The sequence below is a fragment of the Rhynchophorus ferrugineus genome, unplaced genomic scaffold (assembly GCF_030347505.1).
Source record: "Rhynchophorus ferrugineus isolate W39M unplaced genomic scaffold, kcgeb_rfMv2 rfM4, whole genome shotgun sequence".
NCBI classification, from domain to species: Eukaryota; Metazoa; Arthropoda; class Insecta; order Coleoptera; family Curculionidae; genus Rhynchophorus; species Rhynchophorus ferrugineus.
This window is the reverse complement of record NW_027472583.1, coordinates 18,797,275-18,819,704: the sequence shown is the minus strand read 5'-3', so window position 1 is coordinate 18,819,704 and position 22,430 is coordinate 18,797,275. Positions and strand designations below refer to the sequence as shown.

Here is a 22,430-nt window from a genome sequence, read left to right as displayed (position 1 = left end):
GGCAGATATATCCTTTGTCATAATGAATCATCATCAAATGTTCCAACTACTATTGCTTCTGTTTCTGAGAAACAGCAGCCAAATTATAATTAAATCCTATGATTACTATACCATGCGAAAAGAAATTTGCGTTCGAAAATATACGATTCCTGCAATATACAACAATTCCGCAAAAACAATTTGTTAATCTTATGGACTATTTCCAAATGCCAAATCCGCAGAAGAGCCTTTGGCATCCAGCAATATTGCTGGGCAGTATGTCGAACAAAATATTAATGCACTAGTTAAGAAATGTAAATTTACATCATTTGAAAATGTATATAATAAGATTGGTGGACTTTCAACAAAACAGCCTACAAATCTTTAAGATTGTAATGAGATTTTGTAGCAGTTCTATTCGAATTTTAAGGCGAGTAAATTTCTAGTATAAAGAACTTTTATTTTATATGCGACACAAATTGTCTTTAGAAACACATGACAATACTAACTTAAGTGATAACTTAATGACGATAAATATGTTATGATAAAGTTATCATAAAATGTCAGCATAGGCATGGATACTGCAAAAGAAGCATGTGCTTTATTACCTCAATAATTTGAATTTTACTTATGGACTCTTGGGCAAAAGGTGCAATAACAGGCTATGTAAAAAAAATATTTATTCATATTTATATAAGGAACGTTGAACGTCTTTGGAAGCTTTAACAAATAAAGAATGTATTTCAATCGCTCTGCTCTTACACCTTATGTGTTCACTACTATAGATATACCCATATGAACTAATGAAAACATTTTCAATAGGAAATTTTTTTTGGTGTTATTGAAATTGCTGTAACCTATTCTACTGGAATTTGAACACCATCTTGCACTTGAAGGCGTACTGTCACCAAAGGCAAATTACAGTAGCTCCTTGAAAAAGATTCAGACAATATGAAGGTACGAGCAAGTCATTCCCTTCCATGCAGGCTACAAATAGTGCAGTTCAGAAGATAATCAAGGGCAAACTGAATAGAATAAAAAACTTTATTAGCAGAATTTGAATAAGATAAAAAAAATGTTATTGGGGGCAAAACACGTTTTTCATAAGGACTTCTGTCTCCAAACTATCCTAAGGTATTTAATAAGTTCGCAGAACGGAAAAACGGAATTATAATAAACTTATAAATCCCATCATCATTGCATTTTTCTGGAATTCAGGTGATGGCTTCTCTATAGCAACTTGGTGTGATATGCTATGAGCTGCTAACATTTGAGATGAGCGTGGCGCAAACGACCGATATACGACACAACAATGTTATCCTTCAGCAAGACAACGTCCGTTGATAGCCTCATAAGATACATCGTTCTTTCGATAAGGAATCCATAAATTATCAATGGACACTACTTGGAATAAAATCCATTGTACTGATTTTTCACAATAAAGCTTCAAATTAAAAAAAATCCTTAAAAACTAATTTATAGGCCTAATATATTTAAATACAGTGGAAACAGATATACATTTTAAAGACCGACTGATAACGATGAACCATCGATAATAACCAACATCGAAAGACATGATAAATAAAATGATTCAGATAACATAATCTACGCAGACCCCCATAAATGTTGGAACATCGAAAAAAAAACTTCAGATAAATAATCAGTTCCTAGGAAAAATCGAAGAATAAGAAGACGATAACGGATTGAGATGGAAACACCAAGACGTATTTTTATTAGGCTTTAATTTATGGTCGGTCGTAGACTGGACCAGGAACTAATTACCACTGAGAAAATTGGTTATTAAAACGTCCCGAAGCGGTCGGATACCCAGCAGCGCGGATCGTGCGGCAAATTTTTCAAGAAACATGTACCGTTGCGGGGCACGCTCGCCTCCCGATTTATCGTAACAATCAAAACGACAAAATCCTACCGGCATCACCTCTACGACCTAGATTTCCCCATTTTTCTAGATAGAATCGACATAATATTTCGAGAACAACCTCAAACCAACCCCGAACGACACCGGCGGACGTGTTGTCGGCGAGAAATCGGTCGATCCGGCAACGTCGCACTAATCAAGCGACGAACGGTCATCGCCGATTTGATTTGCCTACTCCTACACCTCCAGCTAGTCTTTCCGTAACTTTTGTTTTGATCGGACTTTGTCTTGTCAGTAGAAGTGATACAAGCGCACTAAAATTTTCGAACCCCCATAAAATCATCCTACTTGACCGTTGAATGAAGAAAGTAAGTCAATTTTGAATTAAATTTAAATTATTTGTATTTTTAATTTTTATTATTAAAATTTTTTATTTAATTATATTTTATTATTTTTAAATTTTATTTTAATGTAATATTACGATGTTATTTTATATTACTAGTAAAAAAAATTAACATGATCTGATTTATATTATATTATGTTTTATAATATAGATACAAATTAATTTTAAACAATTATAAAATTATTATTAAAGTTAATCAGGACCGTCTTAAAATTATGACGCTTTCTGGTTTCTTTATCGCGACTTATATTGACCAATAGGAAAAGAAGTCAGTGTTATTCATTATTATAAACCAAACAAGAGCACATTGTTTAGATAATAATTGGCAATGTGGAAATGAAAATACATAACAACATTCAAAGTTACTAGTTATACTGCTCTACGTAAAAATTTCGTTTCATGATTGTTTGTTTGGCCCAGAATTGTTAATCAATATTTTATTATTATTATCAACTTAGCAACAACCGAATTATTACAAATTATACTTAAATGTTATAATAAGAAGACATTTGAACAACTGATGACATAAAGATTGGCTATTCCATGTTTTAATGATAACTTGATGATATGTAACTTTATGAATGAAACAATGATAATGTCATTTATATTCTTCCACTTAAAAGCATTTCTGACCATTGCCCTGCAAATATTTTATTCATTTTCATTTAGCACTCATTTATTATGCATTCATTTATGCACTTTTCAATTCTCTTTCATCGCCCATCCAGTTAAAACCGTTGTTGTATGAGTTGTTTTTGCGTAAATATGATGAAAAACATTAGTCATTTACATCAACTAGGTATTAAGATTTTGGTAATATTTGCCTTTAGCATTAGTTTAGTGTGGTAATATTGTTTAGCATTAATAGTTAATAATAAATAAATATAAAAAATAATTATCACTTAGACCAATATGTAATATAAAAGTTGAACAGATCGTTCAGTTAAAAGAAATCAGCTACAATGCTTCACTGTTCTAAATATATTTGTGTGAACTGTGTTTCACAATTATCACATTTTCATTATTTAGAAAACAATGAATATCTGAGTTCAATGATAATATGTTATGAGCTCTGGAGTTAAATTCAGTGTTCTACTACCATCTACTAATGATAAATTTCTTAACACTTCTTTCTTACTTATATTTTCTTTTCGATATATTTACAGTAAACGCTAAAAAACGAAATTCAAGACATTAAATAACTTAAAATCATTAATGAATACTGTTTAAAAAATACATTACTTAAAAACCTTTACCTATCATTTAATAATAAAGCTGGTCACTCATTATTAATAAAATAACATGCCCGATTAGATTTAATTATTCTTTATGCAATTAATTGTACCACATTATCCTTACTTATATATTATTTCATATTAAAATATAAATATTAAATTAAACATTACAAAATGAAAATATATTCTTTTAAATGATAATATAAGAAAAATAACAATATGTTACAGAATTAATGTTGAAATAATTATCTAAAAATAACTTATCTAAAGATAAATAATACTTTATACAAATGAAACCACAAAGAAAAGAAGAAACAAAATATAATGAGATTATCAATCATTATTAGAAATAATATGGCCAAGAAAAATAATCCATATAACTTTCTTATCTATAATGAATAATGTCACTATTTAGACTAAACATTTCAACAACCCAGATGGAATTTAAATGTTATTTTTGACACTTCTTGATACGTTGAATTCTTGAAATTAAATTAAATCACTTATATTTTGGAATTGTTGATAGGAAATGGACAAAATAATGTGAACACCTGAAATAATATGAACTTTTATTTATAATTGCTGTAATTGTTCCAGGAATATGTTCATATACTGTCTGAATAGTTTCCAATAGAATGTTGTTTCATTATTTGATTTGATTGATTTGATTTGATTGATTTTGTTGGGCCTATACATATGGGTTAATATCATCTTGGAACCGTTGGAAAGTGTTTGGCAGCAATATGCTATAGAGATATTCAATTGTAGAAATCCGTGATGGTCAGTAATGTGAATGAGAGCTGAATACCGCCATTTTGCCGTTTAATTCTTTTGGAGTTCTCCATACATAAATCCAAACGTAGGAAACAATATAAATGGCGATCAATCGGACCATTTTACATTTTTCCAATCATCAAATGTCCCAGTTTTATGATCGTTAAGAGTTTCGCAATTATAACTCTTCCATGATTTGTGGAGCTTACGCCGTACTGTTTTTGTTGCAAAAGCATTACTCAAGTGAGTGTTCTAATCATCGCATAATAAAGCGTGTTATATACACTGGTATATACACTGAAATATAACCTACGCTTTACACGGAAACAGTATTGCCAACATGCAACTACTGTATTGTACTATATTATATAATATTATCTATCTACTAATATATCCCTTTCAACAATCGATCAACTACACAGAACAACTGCGGCTATTGAAAGAGCGTTTGAGGAAAAGAAATACAGCCCTGCAATATTCCTGGACGTCTCACAAGCTTTTGATCGTGGCATTTGGGATTAATCTCTAAGATGAGCAAATTGTTACCGCGTAACTATTGTCAATTGCTTGAGTCATATCTTTTCGGAAGAAAATTTAGAGTATCGCACGAAATGACGTTCTCGACATTTAAAACTATTTCTCCTGTATCTGCTCTACACTCTTGACATTCCAACAACAAAAGATACACTACTTGGAACCTTTGCTCACGACACAATTATTATGGCAAAAGATATATCTCTGTTTAGGGCAATAGAAAAAATGCAAGTGGCAGTCAACAAAATCTACAAATGGACGAAAGATTGGAAAATTCAACTTAATAGCTCCAAATCTGTCCATGTTAATTTTGCATTGCGGCGAAATAATAAAAACTTAATTATATCACTCAATGAATGCCCGATTCCTTAAGCAGAATAACCTAAATATCTTGGAATCCATCTTGACAGTAGATTAAATTGGAAACATCACGTCAGACAAAAAGCAAAACACATTATAACCAAATGAAACAACTATACTGGTTACTCGGAAGATATTCTCAACTTGATCTAAAATCAAAGAGGCTGATCTATAATACAATTATAAAGCCCATTTGGACCTATGGTGTGCAAATATGGAGTTGCACTAAAAATTCAAATTAACTAGTCACACAACGCTGTCAAAACAAGGTTCTTCGACTGATTACCAATGCCTATCGCTACGTAACCAATGAAGAACTGCTATAAGTTGTTATAATTTTATAATTGAGGAATACGATGACTGGTCTTGCTTGTGAATTAATCAAAGTACAAATGAAATTGATTTACGAAGGTATCTTATAAAGATGTTATAAAAAAAAACAATATTTCGCCTTGAAACACGAAAGAAGATTAGTAATCATACTAACAGGAAGCAATACAACTGCTGGACAGCGTGCAGGATGTCGAGATTGAAACGAACAAAACCATACTCAAAATATTTTTTTTTCTTTGTGAACTTATATAAAGTGTATACCTTTAGGAAACACTTTCTTTCAGCGCAAAAGCATGTTGGATGCAGAATCTATTCTTAACATCGAAATATAATAAAATAAATGGGTCCAAGACCAGGACTATAAGGTGCATGACTCAACGAATCAAAGTTATGTGCATTCAATGTTCAATGTGTTCTGTGCAACCTGCTTGAGTAAATTTTGAGAGCTCGCATTGTCTTAGTGGAGAATAATCTACTTGTAAAAATGAAACCGTGCAAAATTTATTGATTAGATTAATAGATGTTAATTATACATCACTCATCATGCATCTTGCTTGTGTATTGATACCTATTGCTTTTTTATCACAACAACAGAACAATAGTTATAAATTAATTTGAAAATTAAGATTGTCTAAACATGTCTAATGTAAGTTATAACAAGAAATGAATCGAGGTTTTCGAACTACGAAGAAGTTTAAAGTGCCCGCCTCTAAGTGGTTAATCAAGATGAGTTTTCTTGAGAAGCTGTAAACTGTAACTTCCTGTGTATATATACCGTAAAAAATTTTAAACTTTATGTTTAGTACTTGTGCACCTATATTTAGAAATAATCTAAATCATATATCAAGAAACTCGAAATCAACAATATTGCATATTTCAACATTATTTTAATGCTTCACATGATTTTATTTTAATATTAATTCTCATAAATAGAAATGTAAATATATAATAGAATAATAAATATATGAGGAGTGATTAATAAATGAATATTGCTTATATTAATCATATTTTTATCATTGGTATTCAATAACATTTTATTATACAAGGACGCAGATAGTATTTCATAATCACAAATAGTTGTTTCTGTAAACCGCCAAAAAATGTAATAACAATTTCCTTAACAGAATATCTAAAACAAGAAAATAATTAAAATAGTAATAGTAATAATACAACTTTTAAAAGGGCTCTTAGGTTTCCTATTCACGAAATGTAATTTTTTAATGCAACAAAATACCACCAAATAGGTTTTCAAGCTGACTCATGGATGCCATTAGAACTCTTGGCGCATATGATTTCTACAGTTGAAAGATTATATGACTATGCACGCATCATATGAAGCCCATAAATTAATTTTAAAGGATTTAAAACAGATTTATATATTTGTAACCAATTTCTTGTTGAAGCCTCACTAATAGGGTTCATTTTTCGGTATGCATCATTTCGTCGAAATATTAAAAGCTTTTTTCAGAATGTTGAAAATGTCTGAATTTGTAAATTCTTACTTCAATTTGACAAAAAGGCCGTATTCCTCAGATCTTGCTCCTTCTGTTTATTACTTATTTCGACATAAGATTCATGACCTGTCTGCGCAAAGTTTCACTTCTTATGAAGACACCAAAAAATGAGTCGATCGGTGGATAGCCCCCCGATAGCAGATCGAATCCACAAATTTCCTTATTTCCTGTAAAATAATTAAATATATAATTAAATCCAATCAAATCAAAATTAAAAAACCTTCAGAACTAATTTATAGGCTAATATTTATACAAAAAATATTGTTTAACTCTATGAGAATAAGCTAAATGATGAGACACTCCATCTTCAAAGTTACTAACTGACAAGTACCTTTATTATTCTGAAAAACAAAATCTATATTGACATCAACTATATGCAAATCATTAACAAACGTTATTCGTTTGTTCATTGTATTCGAAAACGAAAAAAATATTCCTATTTTGAAAAAGATTCATATCGCACGAATAAATGAATAAGTTTGTATGATAATTTTGACAGCCCCAGCTGACTGTACGTCGATCGTATCTCTTTGACTCCTTTAATATGATATGACATTGGTTATTATGAAAATAACAATGAATAATCCGATTTAATATGCTACTTTTAATGGCTTAGATTAAAAATATTATATTATTATACCTGTCAAAAAAATCCACTTCGTGGTTTATTTATTGAAAGCTTAATGTAAAATACACATTAATATTAAGTATGTGAAAACATTATTGACGTTTTTATATATATATATATATATATATATCTATTAAAGTCCGAATTTTCTAGAAAAGGTTTCGTTTTACTTACTGTGCCTATTAGTCTAAATTAATCCCGACTGTTTGGCGTAAATACCGATCTTTTGTCAATAACCAAGCTAGAGTGCTAAGAAATGCCTTGACGTGTTTGTTCATTGTTTCCCTCTATCTCATATGGTAACTTATCTGTGGTAGCAAAATCTGGGACTGTTTTGCCTCTATTATTATGGCAAAAGACATATTTTATCTATAACAAGGACAACAAATAAACTAGAGGCTAGGAAATACAGCCAATTTTGTTAATATATTGTCAGTTTTGCGCTGTGGTGAACAGAATTAGCAAAATGTTTTATCAAACATGTCGACGTTAGATTAAATTGGAGACATCACATTAGACAAAAACTGATTAGATCAGACTCAAACAGTGTTTTCTACTGTTTAGTCGAAATATTGGTCAAGAATTTGATCTAAGTTAAAGGAGATTCATTTATCTCTCAATTATAAAGTCTATTTGGACTTAAGGGGCATAAATATGGGGTTGCACTAAAACATCAAACCGGCTAGTCTTCCAACGCTACCAAAACAAAATTATTCAATAAATTACCAATGCTTTTAACTGCATAATCAACGAAAGCATAATAACCTTAAAATTAAATGGATCCACGAAGTTATCCAATATTTCAAGGCATGAAAAAAGTTTACTGAATTACAGCAACGTTGAAGCAATACAACAGCTGAGCAATACGCAAGAAATTATAAAATCTTACTATTAACTTTAATCTACTTTAATTTTAATTTGATAATTATATATTGATAAAGTTACCCCGCAGTCTTTGTTCTTGGAAATTAATCCAAGAATCAAAGAAAAGCAATAATATAGCAATGTGTCGCGTTGATTGGCATAATGGTCAAAGCAACAAGACGGCATTTCTACTGTTGCAATAGTCGCTGGATTAAATCCTGTTAGTATGTGGTCGTACATACATGTTTGTGATTGTTTATACTTTTGAATGTTCAAAAGGCAAGAGTGCAGAAACCGAATGTCTTCTGGGATGATTTCCAAGTTGGTCACTAGCCAGTCGGTAGGCTTAATGCCAAGGATCAAACGTACGATCATCTATATTGGCCTTTGTTAGACAAATCTGGGCTAGACCCATCAGGTTAACAAGTCTCATAATATAACTCACCTACTCTTACTTCACATTTTCATATTTTCCGTCTTACATTACCATTAGATCAACAAATACTGCAATTTGATGCTTAATAATCAAATAATTGATAATTATGGACCATAACGTTTTGTTCTCTTCAGTTAATTTATGTAATAACTGTTTATTGAATTATTTAATAAAGTTTATGGTGTTTGAATGTTCTCTTACAGTTGATAGATCATTAGTTAGTAATTATAGAGACATTTAATTATTATATGGTCAAACAATTTATGAACGTTAGAGGCGATAAAATTATCACTATATTCCTTATAATAAAACAGCCAATGCACGTCATATACGACTTCTAACAGACTGCCAAATGCAGTTTGTAAATATACAAAATTCGTTTAAAATATATTTCCTTTTCATTTTATCCGAGTTAAAAAGAGACAAATACAAGAGACACAGAAAAAAAGAAGACAGAAAATGCTGTCTGATGCGTCGGAATATAACCGAATTAATCTATAAAATTCGATTTATGTTGGTACTAGTCGACCTTGTTGTCAAATGTCTACAAAATTCTTCAAGATGTGAGTGTTAATAATTAGAGGTTATAAACCGACAAAAGTTGAAAACGAAAAATCCAATTTGATGCGACGATATTGTGACGTGCTGGCGTCGAAATATCGATACGTCGCTTTCGATATTCTTTTCTCTGAACTTTAATAAACCGATATTTTTTAGTTTATTATGCCGAAAAGCAAGGAAAAGGTCATTGATCCCGAAAAAATATAGGATTGCTAAAAAATATCGATATATCAGAATTAAAAAATCGACCAAAAATAATGATATGTACTTTTTCAAAAACCGTACTGAAAATGGCCATGTATCCTCAAGCTGTTACAGTTTGGTGCTAGCTTTTGAGCCGGCAGTGTCATACTTTTTCATTTAGGATATGGCCATTTGAACTAAGAATGTCAGTAGAAAAACGTATTTTGAAAAATATTGATATATCAGAGAATAAAAAATACGAGAAAACCCGCTAAAAAATATCAATACTTATTTTTAACAATATCGATATTTCCTTGCAACAGCCCTAGTTTTTGAGACAAAAACTTTTTGAAGACCGAGGGGAGAATCATGAAAGAAAAATTCAATACTCCAATAATACTTCAAATCCTTTAAGTTCTAATATCGATTTTTCTTCAAAAAATGAAAAAAGAGGGGAGAAAACTGAAATTAAAAGTTGGATACTCTATTTTAAAACTATCGATACTTTTTTGAAAAAAATATCGATATATCATAAATCTTCATACCTCTTCTTGTAAGGTTTTTTTCGAAAGTTAACACCTTACAGTTAACACACCCCAATATCAAATTATCACATTAGATCCATGCAGCAAAATCATTAAATATTGAACCACTCGGATTCAAACCCCCAGGGAAATACGTAACGAACATTTAAACTATATTACATTTTATGCACAATGACAAACATGGGATTTATAAATAAAAAACAATTAAGTTAATACCTCACATCTCATTTCAATATGGATAATTGCTAACAGCTTTATTTTTATATTTACAAGTTTATTTTTATTTAAATAAGAAGACAAACTCTATTTATTCACTAACAAAAATCTAAATAATAAAATAACATCTGACAATTTTAAAATATTAAAACTATTTTTAACTTGAAACAAATAAAAAATCAAGTCGTCAAGATAACGTCTTTAAATAGTTATTATATGTCATTAAGGCAAACTTGATTTTCAAACAATCTGGATCTGTTCCCGTTCTATCGCTTCCAACCATTAACATCATCCGAATAAGAGTTATTTTCAAAACCTATCTCGTCACGGAATTATCATTATTTATGTTGCGTAAACCATAAATAATTCTTGGCTTTATGAAGAACGTTATCAACTACGGCGACAAATCAAAATTAGTTAGGAGCATTCAATTTTAGTAAACACCCAAAGCTTTTAGTGCAGCTATTTATATTTTATAGATTAAATTCTTCAGTTCATAACAAGAAAACATAACGACGATTATATTTTGTCCTGTTTTTCTACAAGAACTATTACACACGGATCATATATAGAGAAAAGTTTAACATAAATTCAGTATTACAATTAATACAAGGAAACGTATAATTCCTATTGACTCAAACGTTCCTTTAATATTTTCCATAAGCAAAATATACCAAAGCCTCATAAAAACACAATTTTGTCAGTTACAGATTTATATTGATATATAGTATATTGAAATTTTAATAAGATGTAAGAGGAATAATTCATATTCAATTCATTCGCTTGCTTCATTTGCTTCATTCAACATAGAAAATTATTAATGCTTTTCCGCCATATCACAGTTCTGAGTTCTCATTTCAACGATTTAAAAACGTTTATTTTAATAGCCAAAAGATTGTCCAAAAAAAATTCGAAACCTACAAGCAAAATCTCAAACTTTAGCAGCTCAGTAGTTGATAAATCAACAGTTTCCAGTTGTATTAATGCGATGGGAAAGACCTGAAAGGAGGAAAAGTTGGCAAAATGGCAACTGCCTCAACATCGCGATTTCATTGCTTGCCACACAAAAACAAAAAAGCCAAGTTTTCTGTAATGTATTATAACTAATGATGAGAAGTGAATCTATAGTTTATTCAAAGTTATTTTGTATATACGTCATTTAAATTTGCGAAGTCAACACGTCGCAATGTTGCCGCATCATTTATAAATTCGTTTTCGAATTAGACAACAGTTTCCTTCTCATATTATTCTAATTAAAAAGAGACACAATGCTATCTCATAACTTCCAACACGTAAACAAATGACCCTGTCAAAGTCGTCCGGTTGTCAGGCGTATGCAAAATTCTTGAAGGCAATAGTAATAAGACATTATAACACTAACCTATAAACTATTGTGGCTGCATAATTAACTGTAGTTTTTAGATGTATTATGATATTAAAATAAATTATATTGTTGTTGTTCTATTTGAATTTTGTTGCTTTGACAGCCAAAACTGAACTAAAACTCAGAGTTGATGCGGCAACACTGCGACGTTTTGACGACAAAATAACTTTGAATAGACTATATCTAATACTTGATACGTTTTCATCTTACAATCCATCGCTTCTATCAAAATAGTGATATAGAATGAGAGGCAGTAATTGAAGCTTCAAAATTAATTAATTTTCTAGTATTTAAGAACAGTTATTTGCAGAGATCATAATTTAAAATTACTAACATGTTACTAGATACCGTACATAAGGCAGATGTGTAAATTATCTATGCCTATTTCGGAATTTAAAGAGAAAATCTATAGTGAAAGTAAACAATCGGATTGTTTCTATTCTAGGACCATCGTACAAATTAAATTTAAAAATGCGCTTTCTTATTTTGTTATTTGCTTACTTCAAAAATTATTTCATTTTCGCATTAAATATATATGATTCATGATTAATTAATTAATAAACGGTTTAATAACATTTTTTTTATTACTCTTAGTGGTTCCACAATCTGCCCAATAGGGAATAAGTATTTCTTATGTTTATATTATATATATACATGGCATGTAGAAAATCACTTCATTAAGTGATCCGTATAAAATACTATCTTAATTAGTCTTATTCTAGAGCTTATTCTAAAGTTCATATATGTCCAATAATCAGATCAGATGGTGTTAAACGTTTTAGTCTATGCACTTCACTATGACGTCGCATATTTAGCTGATTAGCGAGTACATTGGGATGCTCTGACACACTTTCGAAGTACTTCACACACACATGTTGAATTACACTCGTTATAGGTTCGGAATATCGCGTTGAATCACTTCATTTAAAACATAGTACAGAGCATCATCAATGGCAAGCAATACTTTATTTTAGAACCTTTGAATGATGGATATATTAGATTTGCTAGCGGTATCCCATAGTTGGATTTCATATGACCAAATAGGCTTGAGTACATACTCATACAGAAATACCTTGTTATCTAATGATAACTTGGATTTGCGCCCGATGAGCCAATACATTTGATATAATTTAAGTCCAAGTTGTTTTCGTTTAACGAGTATGTGCTTCTTTCAGGTTAGGTGTCAGTCTAAATTCATAACAAAATATTTAACAGCCTCTGCTTGGGGTAGTTGACAATGATTGACATTCATTGGTGGACATGTTCTTCTACCCAGGGTAAAAGTTAAATGGGTAGATTTATTAATAAAAATAATAATAACTTATTTATTTTAGAAATTGCTTTCAAAACTTTAAAGTAGTTTTACTAGTTTTGTAAAATAAAATAAAATTATTAAGATCAATTACTAACTAAAGATTTGTAACGTTTCTACTTCAATTCTTTTTTCAATTGTTTTAAAGTTATCATAATTGGTTAAAGTGCAGTAAGCAAGTGCAGTAATCTATTCAAAGTAGCAGTGAACTTACGTCATCTTAATTTAATACATCAAAACGTCGCAATGTTGCCGCATTTAATTTTGACATTTTACGCCTTTTAGTTTATTTAACGTAATATAACTATTTATTTGGCTTTGGCATTTTCAACCAGAGTAAACATAAATATTAAGCCCCGATATGAAATGTATTAATACAAGCAAAGCGCCAAAACACCGTTTGCCGGTTTATAACATCTTATTATCAATAATATTTTGAATAAGTTTTTAGACGTTTGACAATCGAATGACTTTTGCCGGCTGATTCGGTTACATGTTCGAACGCATCATACAGCATTGTATATCTTTTTAGCTAGAATAATATGAGTAGAAAAATATTGTCTGGTATTAAAACGAATTTATTAACTACAATCGGCAATACATTATATATTGGTGACGTGAGTTCACCGTTACTTTGGATAGACTATACCTATGGTCTGTTCAATAAAACACATTGGACTTTTGGTTTACAACATTTGCCAGTTTATAGTCACTAATTATTATCACTAATGTTTTGAAGAATTTTATAGACATTTGACAACAGGGTCGACCAGTACAAATACAAAACGAATTTTATAGACTGATCGGTTACTTATTCCGACGCATCAGATTGCATTATGTCTTTTTTTAACTAGGATAAAATGAAAAAAATACAATTTTAAATACCAACTGTGTTTGCTACAAATTTATACACATTATTTAATATAATATATAAATAATAACATTGGTTTTTACATTTTAGTTCTGAAACATGGTTTTGGTTCTAAATGGGGTACTACAGGAAGATTGTCCAATTGATAGCAGAACACTCTACTTAAATCATCCTGTCTATAGAGAAACTGCGGCTCAGTTACTGTCAGTACCTAATAAAGTCATTGGACCTGTTGGACTTCTGTATGTGCTCCAACGAGAATTGGCAGCTACAATACCGCATGATAGTAAGTATCTAAACAGTGTAATAGGTATATAACTTTATTTTTATTAAGTTTATTAAGACCATTTTATTATAGCACCAAGTCTGGTGAATTCGCGTATGCAGAAAGCTTTCCATCTAATCGAGATAATATTCTGTATTGCGTAAAAAACGTGTGGTCAAGTGCTGTGATATAGTTATAGGACTTAACAGGTCAATTGAAAAGTCCCCGGCGTACCATAGTAAAACACTTTTTTTGGCAAAATTAGTTTTTTTTATTCAAGATAATTCCCCTCAAGGGTGATACACTGATTATAGCGACCCTTCAACTTTTCGATGCCATTTTTGTAGTACGGTTGGTCCTTTGCTTCAAAATAGGCCTTAGTTTCGGCGATCATACCTCTCAAAGCAAGCATTCTTTTGAGTTCTGAGTACAGAAAATAGTCGCTTGGGGCCAAATCTGGAGAATACGGTGCATGAGGAAGCAATTCGAAGCCCAATTCAAGGATTTTTGCCATCGTTTTCACTGACTTGTAACACGGTGCATTGTCTTGGTGAACCAGCACTTTCTTTTTCTTCAAATGCGGCCGTTTTTCGGCGATTTCGTCCTTCAAACGGTCCAATAACGCTATGTAATAGTCGCTGTTGATGGTCCTTCCTTTTTCAAGGCAGTCAATGAAAATTATTCCATGCGCATCCCAAAATACAAATGCCATAACCTTGCCAGCCGACTGTTGCGTTCTGCCACCCTTTGAGCAAGTTTATCGTGTGCAGTCCACTCGGATGACTGTCGATTGGATTTCGGAGTGAAATGATGGAGCCATGTTTCATCCATTGTCACATATCGGCGCAAAAACTCGGGTTTATTACGCTTGATAATCTTCAAACACTGCTCCGAAACATCAACTCGTCGTTGTTTTTGGTCAAAAGTGAGCTCGCGCGGCACCCACTTTGCACAGAGCTTTCTCATACCCAAATATTCGTAAATGATGTGATCTACACGTTTAGTTGATATTTTTAAAGCGTTTGCTATTTTATTCAGTTTCAATTTACGGCCATTCCAAATCATTATATTTTCTGACCGAATTCTTCACTCAGTTTGTTCAATTATTGTGTTCAAAATGTGCTTTTTTGTGTATTAAGTTCATAATAAAGCACTCCGTCGTGCTAGCACCAAGAGAGCTTTCTATCCATATTCAGGTTTCTCGAAATCTACGTAGTTGCTACGTTTGACATTTTCATAAAAATATACTTTTCATATCCGTCCACAATAAGCTCTTTACTGTTATCAAGTCAAGTCAGTGAAAGACACCTGGTACGCTAAGTTTTTGAATATTATCAAATTGATTGAAATGCTTGAAAACACTCTTGCAATTCTGCCTCTTCAAAATTTCGATTCTGTCGAAGACAGCAAGAACACGACAAATTGATTCTCATGTAGAGGTACTTTTTTCGTATTGGAATTTCTATAGAATGTAATGTCGAATGTGTTGCTTATCAGTTGCTGTCGTAAACTCTGTTAATCTGAAAGATTATGGAACTCATAAACTTCAAGCTACAAAAAAATAGTTAAAACATTTTTGAAATAAGTATAAACTCGAAAAAAAGTAAAACATTTTCTATACATCTAATATTTATGCCTAAAAATTAATGTTTGTTCTAGAAAACGTGAGTATACTGGGTTCAGATGATGTCACTACTTGTTTGATTGTTGTTATAAGGCATTCGGGTAAAACCATGAGAAAAAAATGTAGCTCACTTTACTGAATACCTGAATCTTACAGGATCTGGAGCAGTAGCTCTGGCGCATTTAGATGGATCTGGAACCGACGAAGCAGTCTGTACCATGATACAAAGAGTCCAAGAACTCGCTCTAGGCTATCCCGAAGGTCGAATTGAACTACAATTGGTTGGGGGCTTTACTGATCCTCACAGTTATTCAGAAGACTTATTTTTTACAATAATGAGTAAGTGAAATTAAATTCAGATTTACAGTTTTGATATAAATATGGAATACTTATGGAGGTATACACTCGCTCAATATATAACATTCAATTTATGCAAGTAAAACTTCTTTAGACAATATAAATACACTATTATGTTTTGCAAATGTATGTATATCACGATATTAACACATAATAGCCCTACACACTTTCGATTATATTTTAAAACCATATCAACCAAAACTTACAATTGATATAAATTCATGTTGTTTTCAAATTAATTGATTCCAAACATAACTAAAAAAGCGACATTAAAATATACTATTTTTAGGCCACCAGAAATTCGTTATTTTCACTGTCACCTATTGGTCATAATCATAATTTAATATCATTAACAAATTCAAGAATTTTCATATTTAGTTAAAGTTTAGTACTTAGTAAGTTTTAGTAAAAAATTGCAACAAACATGAAACATACCATTGAAATTCGAATGAGAATTTCTCACCAAACTTTGCACCTTCTAATTACCACTTTTCAGATCCATGTCTTTCAGACTTAAAATCGACATCATTCTATTTGCACAATATCACTATGTTGCTAAAAGGGTGGTGTAAGGTGTAGTAGAAAACGACAGAATATATTTAACCGAATCTTTTTCAATCAAAAAGACTTTAACAATGAATTGTCGATTCTAATACATTCCAACGAAGCAGCACTTGTGACAAGAGGAAACTCTCTTGTTGATAATGCCTTACGATTAATACATCTATTGATTTCAATATAATAGTTTAGAAGTAGTTAAAAAACAACAGATAGCCCAACCTATATATATTAAATAATTAGTTGAATTGTTGGGTAATAATTCCGGCAATTTAAAAAAAGCTATTTATATTTTCTGATAACACTGGGACATTAAAAGTATATACATGAAGAAAGAATTAAAATAAAGTTTTTTGGTCACGCCATATAAAAGAACTTTGTTCCGCTTTATGAAACCGATTAGTAAGATATATAAATAATAAGAAGAAAAGATTCTACTACGGCTCTTCATTTTATTTATTTCATTAAAAATGCTTAATTAGCTTTCAACAAGTTGTTAAGTTTTTACTGATGAAGACACCACTGATGCAAATTATTCTACTTTGGAACAATTAAACAAATATATTAGGTGTTGAGCTATAATAACCTGATATAATAAACTTATAAGAAAAACAAAGAGTAGTATCAAACACTGCCTTTGTGATGTAAGTCATCGTTTATTGGATCTGAAAAAAATAAAGAGCAATTTATAAAAAAAAATGCTTTAAAATTTCTTTACCCACGGAAGTGTAACAGCAATAAAAAGATATTATTCATTTGTAAAAATTTAATTATTATATTAATTATTATTTTGTTATTAACAGATTCATTTCACAAACATCCTGTTGAAATTGATCTAACCCTTGCTTGTGTCGGAGAACTTAACACAACAATTAGAGGTGGAATACATTGGCCCATAATCTATGGAATTGGAGTTAATATAAAAACTGGAGAGATATTTCCAGGGACATTTCCAGATAAAGGACCAGATCAACCTTTACGTTGTGCAAGATACCTTACTGGCATTCCTCAGGTACTTTTAATACTGCATTGTTATTTATCATATATCCCTTTCAGTATAACCATTAGTTTTGATAAATTGTAATTATTGTAATAAGTAACTTAAGGACTTGTTTTAGGTATTGGATATTTATGACTGCAGCTTAGGACTCCTACGAATTGGGCCTTTTAATTACGAGCCTTTGCGGGGAGTAGATTTATGGTTAGAACAAAGCGATGAATTCATCTTGCAGCAACTCTCCACCACCCCCGAGGTACAGCCACCACATTTTGTGATGCAGGTATCAGTCGTATCTTGGACTCTGGTATAATTATACTCAATAGATATTGTTTCAGATTAGGGCAGCCCTAAAATATATTCAAAGCAATCAGTTTCCCGCTATAACGGTATTTAGGGATAATCGGGCGCATTACTTTAGAAGAGACGACCATTCAGGTCTATGGGCCCAAGTCCGTTATTGATGACTGCATTTTTTAATAAGTTAGTGCTGGGCGTTGATGTCTTAAGAGGGTTTCAAACATTATACACAGTTATTTATAATTCCTACTTTTATTATTTTCTGTTATATAATTTGTAATCTACAAACAGGTATATTTTCTCTAATGCTTCTTAAATCGGTACACCATCACACTTAGGATAAACCTATTAAAATTTCAAGAAATATACTTCTTGTTAAATGATACTTGTTAAAAAATAAAAATTAACATCAAAGTTGGATTAATTAATTTAATGTTATGTGACCCGAAACAATAATAATTTAACATATTTTCTAGTGACCTTGTTAATTAAATTCATTATCAACAATTAATCGAAAATGCACAGTACTCTGTTTGAAAGCCCTAAAGAAAATAAATTATTTAGAGTTTAAAAAACTATTGACTTGATATTATGCTATCACAGTAATTCAATGATTTATGTAAAACAAAAACACTACATTATATCTAAATCAGGCACATAAAATGGTAAGTTATATTTGCACACGAAAAATATCATCATTTTATTTAAAATAAGTGACGTTAACACAATAAAATATATTTATCTAAAATTTCACAATTTATAAACTAACATTAATTCTTAAATTTAATTTATAGAAGCAACAAATGGCTATTAAAAAGTTTCTGTTATTATGAAAACCCATCAAAAAAATTAAAACCTTGCTCCTATATTTTAAAGTATCCACCTACCTAGTAACACCTATAATACTAATGAATGTTTAACAAAATGTGTAAAATGTATATATGTATATCAGGCTAGATCAAATCAGTCAATGTTGAAGTCGGTGAGTTTTGGAGCAGATAAAGAATGTTCACTCACAATCAGATTCATCTGATGAAAGCAAAGAAATTACCTGTAACAAAAATATTTCAAGAACTTCAACAGAATAATTAAGTTAAATGTATTGTAATTATTTTGATTATATTGTGGAAATAATATCATCTAGATGTATCATCAAAGAAATATAATTTGAAACATACATAAAATACATAAAAACATACTATTATATATATATATATATATATATATATATATATATATATATATATATATATATATATATATATATAATAGTAATCAAATATTGCATTATTTGTTAAATGTAATGATATGAACATAGTTTTACCTCTGGTTCATGCTTAATCTTGATTCCATATTTTCTTTCAACATCTGCGAGGCTATAATATTCGTCATCACTATCAGTCTCTTGGCCACTACTCTGTCCAACTTCTTCCTTTTGTAACTCAGATTTATATAGTTTGGTATCATCTAATGGGTGCTTCTGGTTATCACTGTCATTTTCCAATATCATGTTTGTATCACTATTATTCAGTTCATAATTTTTCCTTTCAGTATCTTTCACAGACTCTTCACATACTATTTCACTTTTCTGCCAGGATTCAACTTTCTTATTATCATTAATATCATTCCTTATAGGTTCATCTTTTGTAGTCTCTGTCATTGCTTCATCTCTTCTAACTCTGGCCTTCATAGTTTCATTTATATTCATTGTATTTTTCAACGTTTCGTTATTATTCTTAATTTCATCCTCTTCAACCGCCATATCCATATTTTTAGATGTTTGAATATCATTACTCAAAGTTTTATCATTTTCTATGAAATTAAGCTTCTCAGACAGAGAACCATTTCTGGTGTCTGCTTTTTCCCTATTGTCATTTAATGGAATTTCTTGAAATTCATCATCGCTAGTATCGCTATCTGACCTTAAAAAAGCCAATTGATAATAACCTCAAGAATAAATAAATAAAATAAATAAAGGATAAAACATAAAATACTTACGTGACAAAAATAGGTGTTCCTTTTAAATGCGCAATATATTTGGCAACTTTTTTATCTAGTTTGGTCCCTAGAAATTCATTATTAGCAACTTTTACCGCTCGTACTCGCAAATATTGCCAAGCCGATTTGAGATCCTTTTCACTTGCAAAGATATCATAATTTCTATGAACAAAATAGAAACCAAAACAATATTTAAATACTATATATAAATTAACTCTGAAATTTACTTTTTACCTTGACTGCTCACACACAATTTTCCAATTTATTCGTATATGATTATTTGAAAATTTTGTTTCCCCATATTTTTTAATTAGCCGGAAAAGAATTGTCCTTTCCTCCCTACTCCAGCTCAATCGTGACCGACGAGTACTGTAATAGATATAATCAGATCTCATTTTAAATTTCATTTATATTTTTAAATAATAAGTTTCTATTTATAACTTATTATGTGAGAATGTGACAATACAATAGTACTTCAATTGTTTACGAATAATAACAATGTTTTGTCAAACGACAATGATTTTTTAGTAAAATATCATGAATGCATAAAAATATTGACTTATTGAACTAAAAATTCGGAATATTTTTAAAGGCTATAGAGGATATACACATCTATAAAGGTAAATAATATATACCACATATATCAAATGTGGAACTGAAATTACCAAAACTGCCAATTTCAATATCAAAGGTGGCACAATAAAGTTCTTTATCGACTTGACAATTATGAAAGAATTATGTCAAAAATGAAAGGAGAACCTGAATATCAGTGGAACATTTTGTATAATGAATATGACCATCCTGTTTAAAGATAGTATAATAAAAATAAATAAACAAGCCGACATTCATGTAAATAAATATAAAATCCAGATAGTAACAAATAAATAAAAATATATAAAAGAATATACTTAAAGTAATTCTATGTAGAACTTTTTAAAGGCTTTTTTTTATTAATATGTCTAATGTTCATAAATTGAATTATAACCTAAAAATATACTGTATATAAAAAATAAATATCTAAATAAAATCTTAAAATATATTATGTACTACAGTGTACTTAGAGCTTCAAGCAGATAAAAGTATTTAAAACTAAATAGAAAATGTTTAATTTTTGTTTGTTAAAAAGTAATGTAAATTCAAACACCTAATATAATAATTTTTAATTACATTAATATCATAAAAAGAGTAGGGTGGTCTCATATTTCATTTAATTTAGTAAATAATACAAAAAATATATTATATATATATATATATATATATATATATATATATATATATATATACCAATATTACCATTTTTCAGGAACAGAGACTTTTGAAACAGGGAATCTTTTATTATTTAAACTTTGGGTGGCAGGTGATGACATCCGTACAGATTGCTTTTCAGTTGAGATAACATCATAGCACTTTACCTAAAATACATTTGTATTAAAAAATATATTATATAGGATATAATTGTATTACTTGTGGTAACAAAACAGATGGTGTGGAGTTAATTTTTAATTTTTTCTTATTACTTTTGTCTAAAAATATATCATGTTCCTAAAATTAAGTCAAATAATTATATGTATAATATAGAAGTAAGCGAAATAGGCCTCCAATGTACATACATCAAAATGATCTTCACACACTTTTAAATTATCTCCATCTTCTGCCAAAATAGCCTTCAACCATCTGGTTCTGGCTCGAAGTTCTGCTGGCAAATCAAAATATTCCTTAAAGCAACCTTCTCCCATAGTTGAACAATTTGTACAATCTGGGACACAACATTTTTTATTAAACCAGTAATCTTTCATATCAGACATGTAGCCGTTATTTTTACCCTGTTAATAAATAGTAACATTTAATAAAGATCTTAATAACAAAATATGTTAAAGTCTTGTTTATAGAATAAATTATCGTTAAAAAATATACTTTCATTTACATACATACCGTTCTAATATAAATTAAAATGCTTTAATATACATAAAAGATAAAGGGTATATCAAATAATTAGGAATAGCATTTTTCAACTACACTTTTAGGTTATGTTTTTAATGTCATATAAACACAATATCAATTATGGTTGCAGTTGTTTTATTAACATGAAACATTAATTAAAGATGCATTTTCAGTTAAGGTTTTATTGTTATTTTCTACCAATATATAGTGTAATACACTTTTCCGGCTTTTAGGACATTTTTAACATTTGGGGGAATTTCCTACTCAGGTATGTTGAATTACATTAGAAATTTAATCGGCAATGCCTCAATCTCAGTTTTTGTTATAAATCTATATTATCTATAAAAGTAAAATCTTTAAATTTTTAAATTAAATTTAA

At 30.0% G+C, this 22,430-nt stretch overlaps 2 protein-coding genes across 3 annotated transcripts; one reads left to right on the top strand and one right to left on the bottom strand.

The window, feature by feature from the left end:
• The first annotated feature begins 2,090 nt into the window (after positions 1-2,090).
• Ntan1 (N-terminal amidohydrolase 1) lies at positions 2,091-18,526 on the top strand. Of its 2 annotated transcripts, none has more exons than XM_076403373.1 (7): positions 2,091-2,226; positions 14,102-14,297; positions 15,936-16,001; positions 16,057-16,239; positions 17,619-17,827; positions 17,934-18,095; positions 18,151-18,526. In XM_076403373.1, the coding sequence occupies exons 2-7, from the start codon at positions 14,111-14,113 to the stop codon at positions 18,274-18,276; spliced, it is 933 nt and encodes a 310-aa protein (XP_076259488.1). In that variant the 5' UTR covers positions 2,091-2,226; positions 14,102-14,110; the 3' UTR covers positions 18,277-18,526. The 2 variants fall into 2 exon arrangements, with proteins under 2 accessions (XP_076259488.1, XP_076259487.1); XM_076403372.1 differs by having other exon boundaries at positions 18,139-18,526.
• On the bottom strand, positions 18,349-22,191 carry LOC143195870 (uncharacterized). Its single transcript, XM_076403368.1, has 8 exons — positions 22,043-22,191; positions 21,721-21,933; positions 21,575-21,652; positions 21,404-21,522; positions 20,345-20,479; positions 20,111-20,272; positions 19,437-20,034; positions 18,349-19,163 (listed from the first exon to the last, which is right to left on the bottom strand). The coding sequence occupies exons 2-8, from the start codon at positions 21,913-21,915 to the stop codon at positions 19,122-19,124; spliced, it is 1,329 nt and encodes a 442-aa protein (XP_076259483.1). The 5' UTR covers positions 21,916-21,933; positions 22,043-22,191; the 3' UTR covers positions 18,349-19,121.
• Between the last annotated feature and the right edge of the window lie 239 nt (positions 22,192-22,430).